The 19,649-nt window shown below is 39.3% G+C and overlaps 1 protein-coding gene across 1 annotated transcript in view; it reads right to left on the reverse strand.

Annotated features, from left to right (window-relative positions):
* Positions 1 to 19,274, reverse strand: part of ttc29 (tetratricopeptide repeat domain 29) — a 362,663-nt gene extending 343,389 nt beyond the window's left edge. The window contains exons 1-3 of the mRNA XM_059965001.1: positions 19,256 to 19,274; positions 17,776 to 17,926; positions 1,545 to 1,634 (exon numbers count right to left, since the gene is read on the reverse strand). Of these exons, the coding sequence (XP_059820984.1) occupies positions 1,545 to 1,634; positions 17,776 to 17,885 (200 nt within the window). The 5' untranslated portion in view covers positions 17,886 to 17,926; positions 19,256 to 19,274. The remainder of the gene's footprint in view (positions 1 to 1,544; positions 1,635 to 17,775; positions 17,927 to 19,255) is intronic.
* Between the last annotated feature and the right edge of the window lie 375 nt (positions 19,275 to 19,649).

The following is a 19,649-nucleotide window of genomic DNA, read 5'->3' on the forward strand; positions in this document are numbered from 1 at the left end:
TTCATCAGATGCATGGAGAAGGAGAGCTTGCTACATGGGCAACAGCTTGCTCTCCATATCATACTGCCAAATTAGGGTAAACGTGATAGTGTGATCATGAAGCTGAGGTTTGGATAGCATCAGTTTTATACAGGATGTGCTTAGAATGCTGGCCTAGTGTGTTCATAGATAAACAGGCAAGACTACATTCTACAGGACTACATTCTGTACATATCAAAGCTGACATACTACATCTTCAGAGAATCACAATCCTACATATACCTGTTCAGAAACATCCTTATATGATTCCAAGCTATTCCAAGATGTACATGTACCAAGATACAGCGAAAAACTTTTTGCATGCTAACCCAACAGATCATTCTAAACATAATTACACCAATGGTGTACAAAGGGAAAATCAATAACTGAATACAGGATTTAGCATGACAGTTACCCAGAAAGTGCAATGCAGGTAGACAACTAAGGTACAAGAACCATGGCAACAGAAACTGTGAGATCAAGAATTCATCTTTACAGTACAAAAGGTCTCTTCAAGAGACGTATAGTGGAAGGACAAAGCTGTTCTTAAGCCTGGTGGTATATCTTTTCAAGTTTTATATCTTCAGTACAATGGAAGCGGGGGGGTGGGGAAGAATGACTGGAATGGGAGATACCTTTGATTATTTTGGCTGCTTTCCCAAGACAATATAAAACAGAGAATAGGATGGTTTCCATGAGAGAGATATGCAGGCTTATTCTGGTAATGCAAATTGGGTGAATGGTTGTTACCTCTTCTCAATGAAAATTTGGATACAAGTGCATGCATAATGAAAATGTTTTAACCATACCAGAGAATTCCACAGTAAAGGTGGGTGATGATAGGTGATGGGAAAAGGTTGTGGGAAAATCTACCGATGCTTTCACCTAGCAAGTAGTATGTCATACTCTGGAGGACAAATGCTTCAAGGACACTAACATATTTCTGAGCTACAAAACAAAATACTTGCTGAATTCTTCTGGGTTTTTCATTTCCACTAGTCTCAATTCATCTTTGCACTTTGCAATAATTGTAGTTTCTGGTTGAAGCCTAGATTACAGGGTGCCCTCCATGTGGAAAGCTGATCGACCATGACAGAGTCAGAAACAACTTTATGGTGGAGATCTGATGAAAATTGTTTCTGATCAATGTTTCTGATACTAAAACTACCCTAAACATTCACTTCCTCAACAACTGTAATTACTCAACTAGACAATTCTAACATCAGTTCCAAACAAATCATGGAGAGTAATGTCAGAAGACACAAACAATCAAAGCAAATTGCCTCAGGTCTCATACCATTCTGACTGGAAAATATATCCTCTCTTAACCATATTAGCACTGTAGAAATAATTTTATCAGAACTGTAGCAGTTCATAATGTCAACTCAACACCAACTCTAAGGGATAGAAATCTGGTTCCAAATCTGCTTCTTCCTAACATTCAACACACATTCATTGTAAAACCATTAAAAATATGTTGAAGACATTTCAAATGCCATATTTTGTTAATTAAAATGTATACTCACTCATTAATGTCTTGTTTGCTGACTTTCAAACTCTTACTCCATGCTTCTAAACGTTTTGCTTCTGCTATTTGTTCTTTCCTTGTTCGTTCCCTATAAAATTAATTTTATAATGAAATTATCACAAAGGCAACATTATTAATGTTTCTTGGCTCTCAGCTGTGTATACAAGCATCTTAAGAATTTCTAATTTTTAAATTGTTTAAAAATTTCTGGTTCCTTTGTGAATCTTCAGCATTTGTTTTGAAGACAATTAAATCAACTCCAGTGATTTTGTATGGAATTTCTGACACATTCTTAGATAGTTAGAGGGTTTTTATTCTCAGTTAAAAATCGTCCTCACTTCAGATGGAATGCAAAATGTTCTATTTCAACTCACCTTATCCAATATAATTTTATAAGAACATAAGAAATAGGAGAAGGAGTAGGCCATCTGGCCCATCGAGTCTGCTCCACCATTCACTAAAATCATGGCTGATTTGGCCATGGACTCATTTCCACCTCCCCGCCTTTTCCCAATAACCCTTATGCAAAAACCTCTCTAACCTTGGCCTAAATATATTTACTGAGGTAGCTTCCACTGCTTCATTGGGCAGAATTCCACAGTCACCACCCTCTGGAAAAAGCAGTTCCTCCTCATCTCCATCCTAAATCTACTCCCCCAAATCTTGAGACTATGACCCCTAGTTCTAGTCTATTTATCCCTTCAATACTTTGTATGTTTCTATAAGATCTCCTCTCATTTTTCTGAATTCAAGCAAGTACAGACTCAGGTAACTCAATCTCAACTCATAGACTAAACCCCTCATCTCTGGAATCAACCTGGTGAACCTCCTCTGCACCACCACCAAAGCCAGTATATCTTCAAGTAAGGAAACCAGAACTGCACACTAATCCAGGTGCAGCCTCACCAGTACCCTGTACAGTTGCAGTATAAACTCCCTGCTCTTAAATTCAATCCCTCCAGCAATGAAGGCCAGCATCCCATTGGCCTTCTTGATAGCCTGCTACACCTGCAAGCCAACCTTTTGTGATTCATGCACAAGCACTCCTAAGTCTCACACTCAAAATGCTGGTGGAACACAGCAGGTCCGGCGTATCTATAGGGAGAAGTGCTGTTGACGTTTCGGGCCGAGACCTTCGTCCTGACAAAGGGTCTCAGCCCGAAAAGTCGACAGCGCTTCTCCCTATAGATGCTGCCTGACCTGTTGCATTCCACCAGCATTTTGTGTGTTGCTTGAATTTCCAGCATCTGCAAATTTCCTCGTGTACTCCTAAGTCTGTCTGCACAGCAACATGCTGCAAAATTTTTTTAAAATTTAAATAATAATTTGCTCTTCCATTTTTCCTTCCATAGTGGATGATCTTGCATTTATCAACATTTTATTCCATCTTCCAGATCCATGCCCATTCATGTAACCTATATATCTCTCTCATCTGCTTTTTAACTCACTTTAGTATCATCAGCAAACTTAGATACACAGTACTCGGTCCCCTATTCCAGATCATTAATGTATATCGTAAACAGTTGTGGCCCAGCACTGACCCCGACAGCACACTGCTCATCACTGATTGCCAACCAGAGTAATGCCCATGTATCCCAACTCTCTGCTTCCTATTAGTTAACCAATCCTCCATCCATGCCAATACAACACTCCCAACATTATGCATCCTTATCTTAATGATAAGTCTTTAATTGCAGCACCTTATCGAACGCTTTCCAGAAATCCAAGCAAATAATATCCATCTGTCCCCCTCTATCCACTGCGCTCATTATATCCTCTAAGAATTCCAATAAGTTTGTCAATTAGGACCTGCCTTTGCTGAATCCATGCTATGTTTGCCTGGTGGATCCATTTCTTTCCAGGTGCCTTGCTATTTCTTCTTTAATGTTTCAAACATTTTTCCAACTACAGATGTTAAACTGATTGGCCTATAGTTACCTGCCTTTTGCCTACATCCTTTTTTGGACAGTGGCGTGACATTTGCTGTCTTCCAAACCGCCGGGACCTGCCCAGAGTCCAGAGAATTGTAGTAAATTATCACCAAAGCCTCTACTATAACTTCTGCCATTTCTTTCAGTACCCTTGGATTCATTCCATCAGGACCAGGGGACTTACTATCTTTACGCCCACTATCTATTTACTTTCAGTTATCCAATAACAACTTTTCCACTTTGGCCTTACCAGATCACATATCTCTTGAAACGCATGGGATTTAAAATGGATAAGACCACTTCCAGCCATCTCCTTCAAAAATCATTCCTCATTTCAATTTTATTTGTTCCTTTGTCTGCTCTAAAAAGCACATTTAAGCCCTAATTTCTAACAATTACAATTGTAAAATTATAACTGCTACCAGCAATAACACTTTCAAATCTGTCAATCTGCTCCTTCACTCTCCCATCTGCATTTTCACCCAGTAAAATACTAATTTATCCAAGTACTCACTACATCCCCCCCCCCGCCCATTTCCCTTTCTTAAAGTCAAAGAGAAAAACTGATTTACAGAATTATCTAATCTGGAATACATCAAGCATAATGTTCAATATCTAAGGTATCTTTTGGACCCTTTTTGAAACATTTTGTACCTTCTTGGACCTTCCAGGAAAACAATTAAAACCTTAGCCTTTTTTTCCTTCCCTGAGCTCATTTTCATTTTTACTTCCAGGACTACCCTGCTAATACCTGATCCTATCTCCCATAATGCTAATATCCCTCACTTAATGTTTGACTATTCTGCTACTCCCAACTTTTGCAATGGATCTATCAACTTGTCAACAAATATCCATTGTTGGAAAGATGCTTTTTGACATTCCTACGAAGAGGGAAAGTCCATTCAAAATTAAACAAAAATATCATACAAATAATGGCCTATAAACTGAATATTTTAAGCAAGGAAGTCTTGTTTGGATGAATGAAATCTGGCAGTCATTACAGTGCCTATAAAAAGTATTCAGCCCTTTGGAAATTTTCACGTTTTATTGTTTTACAGCATGGAATCACAGTGGATTTAATTTGACTTTTTTGACTCTGATCAACAGAAGACTGTGTCAAAGTGAAAACAGATCTTGACCAGGTGACATCAATTAACTACAGATATAAAGTAGAAAATAATTGATTATATAAGTATTCAAATCCCACCTCCTTTAATATGACACACCAAATCATCGCTGGTGCAGCCAATTGGTTTTAGAAGTCACATAAATAGTCAAATGGAGATCTGTTTTTGAAGGGCCTGTGAACAGTCAAGATGTTTCAATAGATTATAGTAAAAATACACCTGTGCCTGGAAGGTCCAACTGCTGCTGAGTCAGTATTGTTACGAATGTGCCACAACTCTGAGGGGCCGAAGGATACAAAGTAGCCCCCTACTTTTTGAGAATCGCAAGATCGCTATTAATTCGGGTCTGGGACCCAGGAAATGAGAGAGAGAGAGACATCTAGAATACGCAGGGTTTGGAATGTGCCCTGGCCTCAGCAAGACGGAACCATTGATAACGGCTATTGTCTCTCTGAGACAGATTTGTGTATTGAGTACTGTACTATTCATTGAAGCCCTCAGGAGATGACCAGAGTGGGCTGGTTAAGGGATTGCATCATCCCAACCTGATTGACATCTGAGACTCCGTGAGTAAGGATAAAAGAGGGTCTGGGGAACAACCCCTTTAGACGCACCAGGAGAAACGCTAGAAATCCCGTGACAGCGTTTAACAGCGACAGCCGGTGGGGGGCTCATGTGCGTCCTTTTCCCTTGCCTGGGAATTGGTGGGCTCGCCACAGAAGAACAGCTTTAGCTAAAGGACTGGCTACACCAACATAACTCTCGAAGGATCGAAATCATAAAAAGGAAAAGCTGGCAAGTTTCTAAAAATCTCTCTTGACTCCAACCAAAGGCTGCAGCCTGAATGAACTGAGTGACTTTTATATTTCCATCAGACAATACATTATCCCCTAGACAACAATAGAGCTTATTTCTTATTGATTATTATTATACCCGCACTTTTAGATTTAGTATTGACGACATATATTATCTGTATGTTTGCATTGATATTATTTTTGTGTATTTTTACTAATAAATACTGTTAAAAATAGTACCATCAGACTTCAACGGACCTTTCTATCTTTGCTGGTAAGTGACCCAGTTACGGGGTTTGTAACAACTTGGGGGCTAGTCCGAGATTTGATACCAAATTAGAGGGCCAGTGAATCGGGCTTGTAAGTCCAAACTTGGATCTGGTTGCACGGGTAGCCAGACGGGAAACCAGCAAAGACGAACGTGGATGAATTTTTAGAAAACCCGACTCTGGAGGCGCTAGAGGCGGCCACAAAGTTGGACTTGATAATTATTGCTAAAGGACTAAACCTCGCAGAGGTGAGGTTGTCAATGAAAAAACAGGAGGTGCGGAGGGCCATAACTCAGTATTACATTGTGAAGAATGTGTTTTCTGCTGAGGTATTGGAAAATATCCCTGAAAAGGCACCAGCCAGTGGGATGACTCAGTTAGAGTTGGAGAAATTAAGGTTGGAACATGAAATTAAATTAAAGCAGCTGGAAGCAGCTGAAAAAGAGAGAGAAAGAGCTGAAAAGGAAAAAGAAAGCGCCGAAAGGGAGAAGGAAAGGGCCGAGAAGGAAAAAGAGCAGGAAAGAGCTGAGAAACAAAGGGAGCATGAAATTCAGCTAAAACAGCTGGAAGCAGCTGAAAAAGAAAAGGAAAGAGCCGAGAAGGAGAGAGAGTATGAGGAGAAAGAGAAACAGAGGCAACATGACTTGGACATGGAGAAGTTAAGGCAAGAGCAAGAGGAGTGGTTTAATGTTAGTCGGGAGTTTAGGTTAGTACCTCCGTTCGAGGAGACGGATGTTGATAGTTATTTCTTGCATTTCGAAAAGGTGGCAGTGAGTCGGAAGTGGCCCAAAGAGCAATGGGTGGCATTGTTACAAAGTGTGTTAAAAGGGAAGGTACAACGGGCATATGCGCCGTTGTCCATGGAGGAGGAAGAGTCGGAAAATTATGAGAAAGTAAAGGAGGCCATTCTTCAGACCTATGAATTGGTACCTGAAGCCTATAGACAAAAGTTCAGAAATTTAAAGAAAGGGTGGAATCAGATGTATACTGAGTTTGCCTATGAGAAGGGTGTGCTCTTGGATCGTTGGTGTGCAGCAGAAATAGTGGAAGAAGATTTTTGGCATCTCAGGGAGTTAATTCTGATTGAGGAATTTAAAGGTTGTTTTTCAGATGATATCCGGATGTATTTGAATGAGAAGCCGAATAAGTCCATCTCCAAATTTGCTAGGTTCGCAGATGAATATGCCCTAACCCACAAGACAAAGTTTTCCTCGAATAAAAGTTACCAGAGAGACCGTGGGAACGGCAGAGAAAGCCCGCCGGCTGAGGCAGAGGTCCCGCCAGGAGCTAGTGGTAAAATTGAGGAGGAGAGGCAAGATGGCAGGAGAGGTCCTAGCTTGACCTGTTTTAATTGTGGAAAGGTGGGTCATGTTGCATCTAAGTGCCTTGCTCCGAGGAAGGAGACAGGAAAATGGAAAGCAGCAGTCCCTATAGGATGTGCTGTGGTGATCAGTAAATCGACAAGAGAGCCCAAGGTAGACGTACGAGAAGGGTCTGAGAAATGTATTTCAGAGGGAACTGTGTCTGTGAGAAAGAGAGATACACCAGTTCCAGTGTGGATCTGGAGAGACACGGGAGCTGAGCTGTCATTGATTAGCAGTAATGTACTGGATTTTGGTCGCAAGATGGGAATGGTAGCTTTGAGAGGCATAGGAAAAGGGACAGAAGCGGTGCCCTTGCATAGGATCATTATGAACTGTGAGCTGGTATCTGGCCCAGTTGAAATAGGGGTGCAATCAGAATTCCTGAGAACTGACGTGGATGTCCTTCTTGGTAACGATTTAGCCGGTGGTAAGGTTTGGTCGGCAATGGAACTGACAAGCCAGCCTGTAAGTGTTGAGGTTCTGCCCATAGATTCCAAGATCTATCCCACATGCACGATCACTCACAGCATGTCGGGAAAGGCAGCTGAGAACGAGAGCAGTTTAAATCCAGCCAGTATCAATTTGGCCGAGACGTTTTTACCGACCCTGTACCAAGAGGGTTTAGAGGGTGGTAAAACGGAGAATAGTAAAGTGAAAGAGAGGAGGTAGTCCTGCCCTTAGTCAGGAGAAAATTTATAGAGGCACGAAGTAAAGATGAGAAACATATAAGGCTGTTAAAAGGTCCAGGGTTGGACATGGATGATCTGTCTGGTTTGGCAGAACTGTTTGAAGAAGTTGAAAATTCTAAAGGTGTTCCCAATAATGAAATGAGGGCAGTCCAAGATGAAAAAGGTGCCATTACCTTGAAGAAGTCTGCTGGGTTGGCAGACGAGGTTGTTTCAGCCCGCGGGGTTGAGTTTACTCTGGAAGGGAGTTGCCCAGAGAATAGCTGGGAGGATCCAGGGAATTTAGAATTTGAAAAGGGTATGGGTATTGAAAGCCTGGAAGAGGCAAATGTCCCGTTTGAGTGTGTTCAAGATGTGGATGCACATGGTACTGAACCTAGTAATGGAGCTCAGAAAAAGTCTGAGGTATTTGATTCAGTTGAAAAGGAATGCAGTCCTTGTGGGTCAGATGGATTTGGTTCAGTGAAGAAAGGGTTAACCTTGGTAATAGTGGGAAGTGAGAATTCCCAGTTGTTTGTGTTGGAAGGTGTGTTAAAAGTTAGTGAGGACATAAAAAGGTGGTGATGTGAATATTATTATTGAAGGAAAAGGGAAAAGTGTAGTTCCTAAATTGAATGAAGAAATTTTAAAGTCTGGATTGATGTCAGAAGCAGCAACCAGGCTACAGAGACAATGGCTTGGTAATTACAGGTTGAGTTGGAATGTAAAGGTGCCCCACATGCTATTGTTATTCAAGAGTGTGGTGTGAAAAAGCAGAATTTGAAATGCTGTTTGAACAAAGAGGGATCTCTTGCAGATCTTAAATTGAGAACTAATAGCATGAAGGGTCCTGAAGAGAAAACTAGCAACTTGCTTAAAATTAAAGAATTGTGTGGAAATTCGGAAAATGGTCTAAGTTTGGAACACATTGTTGATAAAATAACTCCTATGAAAGGAGCATGCGAAAACCTATTCCACACTGGTGCACAAGCTCACCACGTGGGAGTTAACTGGAAACGGGGCGAGGGTTGACAGGATGCCACTTTAACTAACAGGATCCGGTTTTAAGGGATTTTGACAAAGCATGTGAGCAATTAGATTGGGCAATTTGCCACAATCTTTTTATAGAGCTTCCATTTCTTTAATATTGAAGAAAGATAAAGACCCTACTGACTGTGCATCCTATAGACCAATATCCTTATTGAATGTAGATTCCAAGATCTTTTCCAAGTTACTGGCATCCAGGCTGGGGAAGGTATTACCTCAAATTATTTCGGAAGGTCAAACCGGTTTTATTAAAAATCGCTATTCTTTTTTCAATGTTAGGAGACTACTGAATATTGTTTATACTCCTTCACATAGCACTTCAGAATGTGTTATTTCATTATTTGCGGAGAAAGCATTTGATAGAGTTGAATGGCCATACTTATTTAATGTGCTGGAGAAGTTTAATTTTAGTCCAACATTCATTTCCTGGATTAAACTGATATATCATATTCCAGTAGCCTCGGTGCTTACTAACAATCAAAGATCTCCCTTTTCATTTATTTCGGGGCACTAGACAAGGCTGTCCTCTTAGTCCATTATTATTTGATATTGCTTTAGAACCCTTGGCAATTGCTATCAGAGAATCACAGAATATTCTTGGCATTAATCGTGGGACAGATATACATAAGTTATCATTATATGCAGATGATTTATTATTATTTATTTCTAATCCTGAGAAATCCATTCCTGCAGTTTTATCATTGCTGGCTCAATTTAGTGATTTTTCCGGGTATAAATTAAAACTTAATAAGAGTGAATTGTTTCCTTTAAATAGACAGGTTCCAATTTATGGAAATTTACCTTTTAAATTATTTAATGACTCTTATTTACTTAAATCACAAAAAACAATAAAGATTTATTTAAGGTTAATTTTTTTACCCTTAATCGATCAGATTAAATGTTTGTTTACTAAGTGGTCATAGGTCGGATTAATGCTATTAAGATGGTTATTTTACCCAAGTTTTTATATATATTTCAAGCGGTACCAATTTTTATTCCGAAATCTTTTTTTGCTAAAGTTGACTCAAAAATTTCCTCATATATATGGCAGAGTAAAACTCCTAGGTTAGGTTAAATATATTTACAGAAGGCAAGGAAGGAAGGTGGATTGGCATTGCCTAATTTTAGATTTTATTATTGGGCAATTAATATTTGATATGTTGGTTAAAGGATTGGGATATATCTTTTAGCCCTCATTGGGTAAACCTGGAAATTAAATCTGTACAAGGATTTGCACTGGTTCTATTTTAGGGACATCCCTTCCCTTTGCTCTTTCTAAATTGCCGAAACGAATTGATAACCTGATAGTTAAATATACTTTACGTATATGGTTTCAATTTCAGAAATTTTTTGGGTTGACTCAGTTTGTTTTAAATACTCCTATTGTACCCAATTGTTTTTTTTATCCTTCTATTATAGACCAAGCTTATTCAGCCTGGAAGACTAAAAGATTACTACGATTTTCCAATTTATTTTTGGATAATTGTTTTATGTCTTTTGAGCAATTATCTAATAAATATAATTTGCCTAGATTTCATTTTTTTAGATATTTACAGATTAGGAATTTCTTAAATACTGTATTTCCTACTTTTCCAAATTTTGTGTCTTCACGCATTTTGGAGAATTTGTTTGAAATAAGCCCTTTTCAGAAAGGGCTAATATCAAAACTTTACAATATAATTATGAAGATACGTTCAGAGCCCTTTTATAAGACTAAAAATGATTGGGAAAGAGAACTTAACCTTACTATCCCTATTGAGAATTGGGATAAAATTCTTCAATTAGTTAATACATCATCTATATGTGCTAAACATTCACTAATACAGTTTAAAGTTGTGCACAGGGCTCATATGTCCAAGGATAAATTGGCTCATTTTTATTCCTATATAAATCCTATTTGTGATAGATGTCAGTCTGAGATAGCGTCTTTAACTCATATGTTCTGGTCATGTCCGCTTTTGGAAAAATATTGGAAAGATATTTTTGATATTATCTCTGTGGTATTGAACATTGATTTACAACCTCATCCTATTACTGCAATTTTTGGTTTACCAATGATGGACTCACTCCACTTATCCTCTTCCGCTTGTCGAATGATTTCATTTCTTACACTAATGGCTAGAAGATCTATTTTGTTGAATTAGAAAGAAATTAAACCTCCTACTGTATTTCATTGGTTTTCTCAAACTATGTTATGTCTATTTTTTTTAAAATTTAGAAGTGGCGTATTTGATACTTCTATTAAATTTGAAAAGATATGGAGACCATTTATTCAATATTTTCATATGATGTAATATGACCCTGTACCAGGCCTATTTGACTTTGCAGTTTTGATTCTATATATGTTGAGAGGATTGGAGTTGATGACACTGATGATTCTGTATTTTTGTGAGATATTATAAACAGCCTTTTTTTTTCTTTTTTCATTTTTTTCCTTTTTTTGTTTTTTTCCTTATTAGTTACTAGATTATTAGATTAGTTTTTTTGCATATTTTTTTTCCTTTTTCTGTTTTTTTATTATATATAATGATATACCTAGGTTTGCCTTGTTTATTTGTATATTGTATCGTCTATGATTTGGGAATACCCATTTATACTGTAATCATTGCTTATATATTCTTTCATGTTCAGTTGAATTGTGTATGTTCGTAATCCCATTATCTATGTATCAATTTTATCATGTTGATAGTAATAACAATAATAAAATGATTGAAAAAGAAAGAAAGACAAAGCATGTGAATAATAAAGACAACCCCCATGGAAGATTGACTGTTAAGTTTGAAAGTAATATAAAGATTAGTATTTGCATGAACTTTTGTAGTGTACACGTAAGCTAAGATCACAACTCTTTAGTTTTTGTTTGCTGAAGAAAAGGAATAAAAATAGGTGGTTAGCAAATTGAAGTCTGATGCTACAAGACTTTGGTAAGGTACAAGATGTTAAGATATTAAAGGAAGTGACAATGTAATTGCTAACTGTTTAGATGCTGAATTGAATGCGTAACTGTATTCCTCTGTAGTGAAAAAAAAACTCTTTTGTATTGTGTTAGATTCTAAACTCCTGTAAGACTCTGTAGTAATTCATTTTTACCAATGGTAAAAAAAGCTTTGAAGGAAGGGGGTGTTACGAATGTGCCACAACTCTGAGGGGCCGAAGGGTACAAAGTAGCCCCCTCCTTTTTGAGAATCACAAGATCGCTATTAATTTGGGTCTGGGACCCAGGAAGTGAGAGAGAGACATCTAGAATACACAGGGTTTGGAATGTGCCCTGGCCTCAGCAAGACGGAACCCTTGATAACGGCTATTGTCTCTCGGAGACAGAATTGTGTATTGAGTAATGTACTATTCATTGAAGCCCTCAGGAGATGACCAGAGTGGGCTGGTTGAGGGATTGCATCATCCCAACCTGATTGACATCTGAGACCCCGTAAGTAAGGATAAAAGAGGGTCTGGGGAACAACCCCTTTAGACGCACCAGGAGAAACGCTAGAAATCCCGTGACAGCATTTAATAGCAACAGCCGGTGGGGGGCTCGCATGCGTCCTTTTCCCTTGCCTGGGAATTGGCGGGCTCGTCAACAGAAGAACGGCTTTAGCTAAAGGACCGGCTACACCAACGGAACTCTCGAAGGATTGAAATCATAAAAAGGAAAAGCTGGCAAATTTCTAAAAATCTCTCTTGACTCCTCAAGGCTGCAGCCTGAATGAACTGAGTGACTTTTATATTTCCATCAGACAATACATTATCCACTAGACAACAATAGAGCTTATTTCTTATTGATTATTATTATACCCGCACTTTTAGATTTAGTATTGACGACATATATTATCTGTATGTTTGCATTGATATTATTTTTGTGTATTTATACTAATAGATACTGTTAAAAATAGTACCATCAAACTTCAACGGACCTCTCTATCTTTGCTGGTAAGTGACCCAGTTACGGGGTTCGTAACAGCATACTGGCAAAAACCACATCATGAAGACAACTCCAAGCAACTCCACAAAAAGGCTGTTGAAAAGCACATATCAGGAGATGGATACATGAACATTTCCAAGTCACTGAATATCCCCTGGATTACAGTTGAGTCACTCAATCAAAAAATGTAAAGAATATGGCACGCCTGTAAACCTGCCTAGAGCAGGCCATCCTCAAAAACTCAGTGACCATGCAAGAGAACTAGTGAGGAAGGCTACCAAGAGACCCATGACAACTCTGGTGGAGTTACAAGCTTCAGTGGCTGAGATGGGACAGACTGTTACCTGGGTGCTTCACTAGTTGCAGCTTTCTGGGATGGTGGCAAGAGAAAGCCTCTATTGAAAAGAAATTCACATGAAATCGCAGCTAGAGTTTGCCAGAAGGCATGTGGGAGACTCTGAAGTCATCTGGAAGAAAGTTCTATGGTCTAATAAAACCAATATTGAGCTTTCTGGCCATCAGACTAAATGCTATGTTTAGCATAAGCCAAACAATGCACATCATCAAAAACACACCATCCCTACCATGAAACATGAATCATGCTATAGGGATGATTCACTGCAGCAGGGCTTGGAAGGCTTGTGAAGGTAGAGGGCAAAATGAATGCAATAAAATACAGGGAAATCCTGGAGAAAAACCTGATGCAATTTCCCAAGAGAACTGTGACTTGACAGAAGATTTGTTTTCCAGCAAGTTAATGACCCCAAGCGTAAAGTCAAAAGTACAAAGGAATGGCTTAAAAACAACAAAATAGACAATAGACAATAGGTGCAGAAGTAGACCATTCGGCCCTTCGAGCCTGCACCGCCATTCTGAGATCATGGCTGATCATCTACTATCAATACCCGGTTCCTGCCTTGTCCCCATATCCCTTGATTCCCCTATCCATAAGATACCTATCTAGCTCCTTCTTGAAAGCATCCAGAGAATTGGTCTCCACTACCTTCCGAGGCAGTGCATTCCAGACCCCCACAACTCTCTGGGAGAAGAAGTTTTTCCTTAACTCTGTCCTAAATGACCTACCCCTTATTCTCAAACCATGCCCTCTGGTACTGGACTCTCCCAGCATCTGGAACATATTTCCTGCCTCTATCTTGTCCAATCCCTTAATAATCTTATATGTTTCAATCAGATCCCTTCTCAATCTCCTTAATTCCAGCGTGTACAAGCCCAGTCTCTCTAACCTCTCTGCGTAAGACAGTCCAGACATCCCAGGAATTAACCTCGTGAATCTACGCTGCACTTCCACTACAGCCAGGATGTCTTTCCTTAACCCTGGAGGCCAAAACTGTACACAATACTCCAGGTGTGGTCTCACCAGGGCTCTGTACAAATGCAATAGTATTTCCTTGCTCTTGTATTCAATTCCCTTTGTAATAAAGGCCAACATTCCATTAGCCTTCTTCACTGCCTGCTGCACTTGCTCATTCACCTTCAGTGACTGATGAACAAGGACTCTGAGATCTCTTTGTATTTCTCCCCTACCCAACTCTACACCGTTCAGAAAATAATCTGCCTTCCTGTTCTTACTCCCAAAGTGGATAATCTCACACTTATTCACATTAAACGCCATCTGCCAAGTATCTGCCCACTCACCCAGCCTATCCAAGTCACCCTGAATTCTCCTAACATCCTCATCGCATGTCACACTGCCACCCAGCTTAGTATCATCAGCAAATTTGCTGATGTTATTTTTTATGCCTTCATCCAAATCGTTAACGTAAATGGTAAACAGCTGTGGTACCAATACCGAGCCCTGTGGCACCCCACTAGTCACCACCTGCCATTCCGAGAAACACCCATTCACCGCTACCCTTTGCTTTCTATCTGCCAACCAGTTTTCTATCCATGTCAATGCCTTCCCCCCGATGCGCTGAGCTTTGATTTTACCCACCAATCTTCTATGTGGGACCTTATCAAATGCCTTCTGAAAATCGAGGTACACTACATCCACTGGATCTCCCCCATCTAACTTCCTGGTTACATCCTCGAAGAACTCCAACAGATTAGTCAAGCATGATTTACCCTTGGTAAATCCATGCTGGCTCGGCCCAATCCTATCACTGCTATCTAGATATGCCACTATTTCATCCTTAATAATGGACTCTAGCATCTTTCCCACCACCGATGTCAGGCTGACAGGTCGATAGTTCTCCGTTTTCTCCCTCCCTCCTTTTTTTAAAAAGTGGGATAACATTAGCCATTCTCCAATCCTCAGGAACTGATCCTGAATCTAAGGAACATTGGAAAATGATTACCAATGCATCCACAATTTCCAGGGCCACCTCCTTTAGTACCCTAGGATGCAGACCATCTGGACCTGGGGATTTGTCAGCCTTCAGTCCCATCAGTCTTCTCATCACCTAGAGTCCTAGAGTAACCAAGTCAGAGTCCAGACCTCAATCCAATTGAGAATTTGTGGCTGGACTTGAAAAGGGCTGTTCACTCGCAATCCCCATACAATCTGAGAGGTAGAGCAGTTTTGTTAAGAAGAATTGGGAAAAATTGCAGTGTCCAGATGTGCAAAGCTGATGGAGACCTATCCACAAGACTCAAAGCTGTAGTTGCTGCCAAAGGTGCAACTACTAATGTTACGTACTCGTGACTCATGACAGTGATACCCTCGTCACGTGACTGGGGTTGAAGCTATACTGGACTTGAGGTAATGGTCTTGTGACGGTGGAGTGATGTCATTTTCCCGCCAGTAGAGATCATGTGACAGGTTTTTTTGTTTTTTTTAAGGTTATAAAAGGAAGACCCCACCCTGTGAGGAGGGGCAGTTCGTGGCTGGATTTGCCATGTTGACTTCATGCCACTGCGTGATTTAATGTGATGACGCAGTTTAGTTGAAAGATGAAGTTTTATCTAATGCTTAAAGTGTAAAAGGTCATTGCCAGCAGTTTCTTTACAATACTGCTAGTTGAGGATCAGTGGAGAGTGAAGATCGGAGTTCGGGAGTTAAAGATCGAGGAGAATCGATTTTCAATGGTGAAACAGGTTCGACCTTGTTTAATCCTTATTTGGAAGGAATTCGTTGACTGTTCTCATGTTAATCTCTGTGGGATAGCAGAAGATTGAAGACAGTGTGATAAAGGAAAGGTCAGTGCCTTTAAGCCATTTCGTTTCGTAAATTCTTTGTGGGAAAAGTTCGACGCCGGGGATCAAAGCAAAACGACGTGAAAGAGAATTTAAGTCGTCTTAAAAAGTCTCTCCCTTAAATGAACCGTGAGCATTTTGAACTTGTGGCAATCCTACTTAAAAGAACTGTTTTTGCAACATCGCTTTAAGAACTGTTTGAGCTGTATCGCTTTAAGAACTGTTTAAGCTGCCGCACAGCAGCTGTTTCCGGTTACGTTAGTGTTTGTTTACTTTTGGGGGGTTTGTTTTCAGTGTTTAATAAATGTATTATTTGTTATAAAATCCCTTGCCGAACTCATATACTTATTGTTGCCTGAATACGTAACATTAAATACTGACTTGAAGGAGGTGAATACTTATGCAATCAATTATTTTGTGTTTTATATTTGTAATTAATTAGATCACTTTGTAAAGATCTGTTTTCACTTTAACTCGAAAGAGTCTTTTTCTGTTGATCAGTGTCAAAAAGCCAAATTAAATCCACTGTGATTCAATGTTGTAAAACAATAAAATATAACATTTCCAAAGGGGGAGAATGCTTTTTATAGGTCCTGTGTTTTCAGAATTAAATGGAAAAAAAAGGTGTCAAATGCTGAGTTACTTCATATTATGGAATCCTTTGATATCAGAAGAGATATGGAAAATGCCTGGCATGTTGTGGACCGGTGGTGCTGGTATGATAGGTTTTGCAGATTTTAAAATTATGTTCTATTCCAATTACACATTCATTGAAAACATTTTTAGAGTCACTCCAGTACAAATAACCTTTTCAGTGAACACACTAAGTTTATGGAAAGTTCAGGAATGGAGTTTCATTGAGTTTAAGAGGAGTGATGATCATAGGGTTGGTGAATTTAACAAGAGTGTGGAAAACAGGGTTCCAGGAAAAGGAATTTTGTGAATTAAAGTGAGCACAAGAACAAGGACTTTGATATGTTAATAAGAGCCATTTTTGACCCCATCACCCCATTATTTGTTTCTGATCATCCATATCCATATTACTTCATATATACTGCATATTACTTCCTAAAATATCTATACAAGATTGTATTATTTACTGCCCCAATCATTGCATAAATTTGGTGATGTGAAAACTTACTGAAATCAATACCATTGTAATAGATTATTTCTGACCTGTTTTACATTAACCATTAACTGCAACCACACGGTTGTGGGCTTAGAGCTATTTGCATACACAGTGCCTAGAAACTCCAGTGTGCACAAAGGAATCATCTAGATGGCCACAGCAACAATATGAAAAATGGTCCCATTAACTGATCTTCCATCGTATCCTTGACCTTGTAAATGGTGATCAGGCTTTGGATCTTCAGGAGGTGAGTAACTCATTGCAGCATCAAACCTGCCACAATATTTATGATCACTGGTAACTTCCATGATATTGATTGTGGCTAAATCAACAAAAGCAATTCTATGAATGTTCAGAGTAGGAAGTTAGACCTTTTCTTGTGATGATAATTGAACTCACATGACACAAATATTACTTGCCACTTTAAAGTATCTGAATAAGTGGTTAGAAACCCCTTGACAAATTCCTGATAAATAGTAATAATATAGATGAGTCCTTGAGGTTGCATTAACACTGTGGTTTAAAGGGCCTGTTTTGTGCTGAGGGATCCATGACACTTATTAGGCCACACATAAATGTTATGTGTGCCTTGATGCATGCAAGTACAAACTATTTCATGATACGAGTTATCAATAGAATTAAGCATTATATAAAATATGTGTTTGTATACATTTGATTACTAGTCTATTTTATATATAAAGCATCTGAATAAGAAACATTCACATTATTTTCACATTTTTTTAAGCAAGAGATTTCTTAAAATACTCTCATAGTACTACCACGTATACGTAAAAGTCAAACCTGCCTGTTACTTCAAAGAACACTTACCTAGTGGTTGGTCTCTGAAATTGTCTACTCTGTGGTAAATCACAATTTAGCAGCTGTTCAGGCATATTGGGTTGTGCTCCTGTTGAATACTGCTTTTCAATGACAGACATTGTAAACCGTGACTGAAAATTCTGCCAGTGTTGAATTCCTGCTATACACAGAATATAACATAGTTAGTTCATTTGAGTAGAGAAATTTTATTCCTCAAAGTACAAAAACAAATCAATGGCACCAATATCCCTGTCCCCTGGAGGCTTTCAAACTGTTACCTGCTATCCAGATCAGAATTCAAGCTCTATGGTTTCCAGTTTTCATTTTTTGGTCTTAGTTTGATCTAACTGGTTCACAAATTATAAAAGAAACTCTGGAGATCACACTTAATTTTGGGAGCAAACTAGTTACAGATTTACGTGGGTATAGAAACTATATTAATTGTGAAAGTTACATGTGGGTGAAATTTACAGTGTCAGAAATACCTGGTGAGAAAATATTTTGTTTTTAGCAACAGGCAGAAAGTAATTTCAAACTAATTGATAATCCTCATAAAAAATTACATTGTCAAAAAATAAGCAGACAAAAATGAAGTAAAACAAATTCAATACACAACTACGGTCTTTCAGAAAGAATTAAAAAGAGTTGTCTAAAATCAAAGTCAGGTAGTTATACTCCGTCTATCAACATCTCCAGAGCTTGCGACCATGGTTTCGAAAACGGGTGTCACCCAAGTAAAAAAAAATCACGCTCTTGCTATCTTCAGAGAATGCCCCAAACAACTACAGTGTAAAATAACACACAAAGTAATTTCTGACTGTTTTCATGTGTCAAATCAATAAAAGGATCATTTCCTTAAATAATGCAACATTCTATTTAACAAGCAGATGTTACCTCACTTGAGTAATACGCTTAAAAAGTACATTAACGTAAATCATGTGTACAAGTATCAACAGGAAAAGTTAGGGAAGAAAGTCAAAGATGAAATAACATTCTAAAAATGATAAAATAAAAACAAAAAAATGCTGGAAGCAATCAGCAAATCCGACAGCGTTTGTGGAAGGGAAGAAAAGAAAACTGGCAAGAAAAGTGGCCCAGCCAACCATGGGAATTAACCGTCAATGTTGACAATACGGCCGCACCGTAAGAAATAAAGTGTCTTTTCTCTAAGACTTCAGGTTTCCAGAAGGCCCGCGTTCCAACGTCTTAAAGTTGCTGACGAGTAACCAAGTTGCAGAGCGACCCGCAGCAGTTTCTCCAGAGAGACTAAAGGAATGGAATGAAACACGCCATCGTTTCACCGCTGAGGTGGGGTCGATCCGTTGGGATACGGGAGCAGGAAGCTCACAACTACCTGGCCTGGTGCAGTGACTGTGAATCACGACGCTCCCGCCGTCTCCAGGACAACGAGCGCGCGTGCGCTCTCGGGACGAGCGGGGGGGGGGTGGTGACAGGGCTGTTCCGGGGTGCGGGGGTACCTCGGACTCACCCCGAGGACTGCATCGTCTTCTGACAGTCGGAACGACAGGGCGCCCAGTGCAGAGGATCACACAACCCGTGTGAAGAAGTTTAGATAAGTTCGGAAAAGAAATTGCAACCTTGCTGGAAGAACTCAGCGGATCGATTCACATCTGTGGATGATAATGCTCGACCCGCTGAGTTTCTCCAGCAGTTTATTTATTTTGTTCCAGGTTACAAATTATGTCGTGCCCTGCGTCTCCAAAAGTGAATGAAATTCTTTCATGATTTGGTCGTAGAAATAATGACTATTGACTGCAGCAAAGATCCTGTTCCATTCCGATAGTTTTTTACAATTACTAGTCACTCTTCGCTCGTTGAATAATCCCCCGCTCCCAATCTTCATTGTTGACGATTTTGTGTGA

The sequence above is a fragment of the Hypanus sabinus genome, chromosome 3, assembly GCF_030144855.1.
Source record: "Hypanus sabinus isolate sHypSab1 chromosome 3, sHypSab1.hap1, whole genome shotgun sequence".
NCBI classification, from domain to species: Eukaryota; Metazoa; Chordata; class Chondrichthyes; order Myliobatiformes; family Dasyatidae; genus Hypanus; species Hypanus sabinus.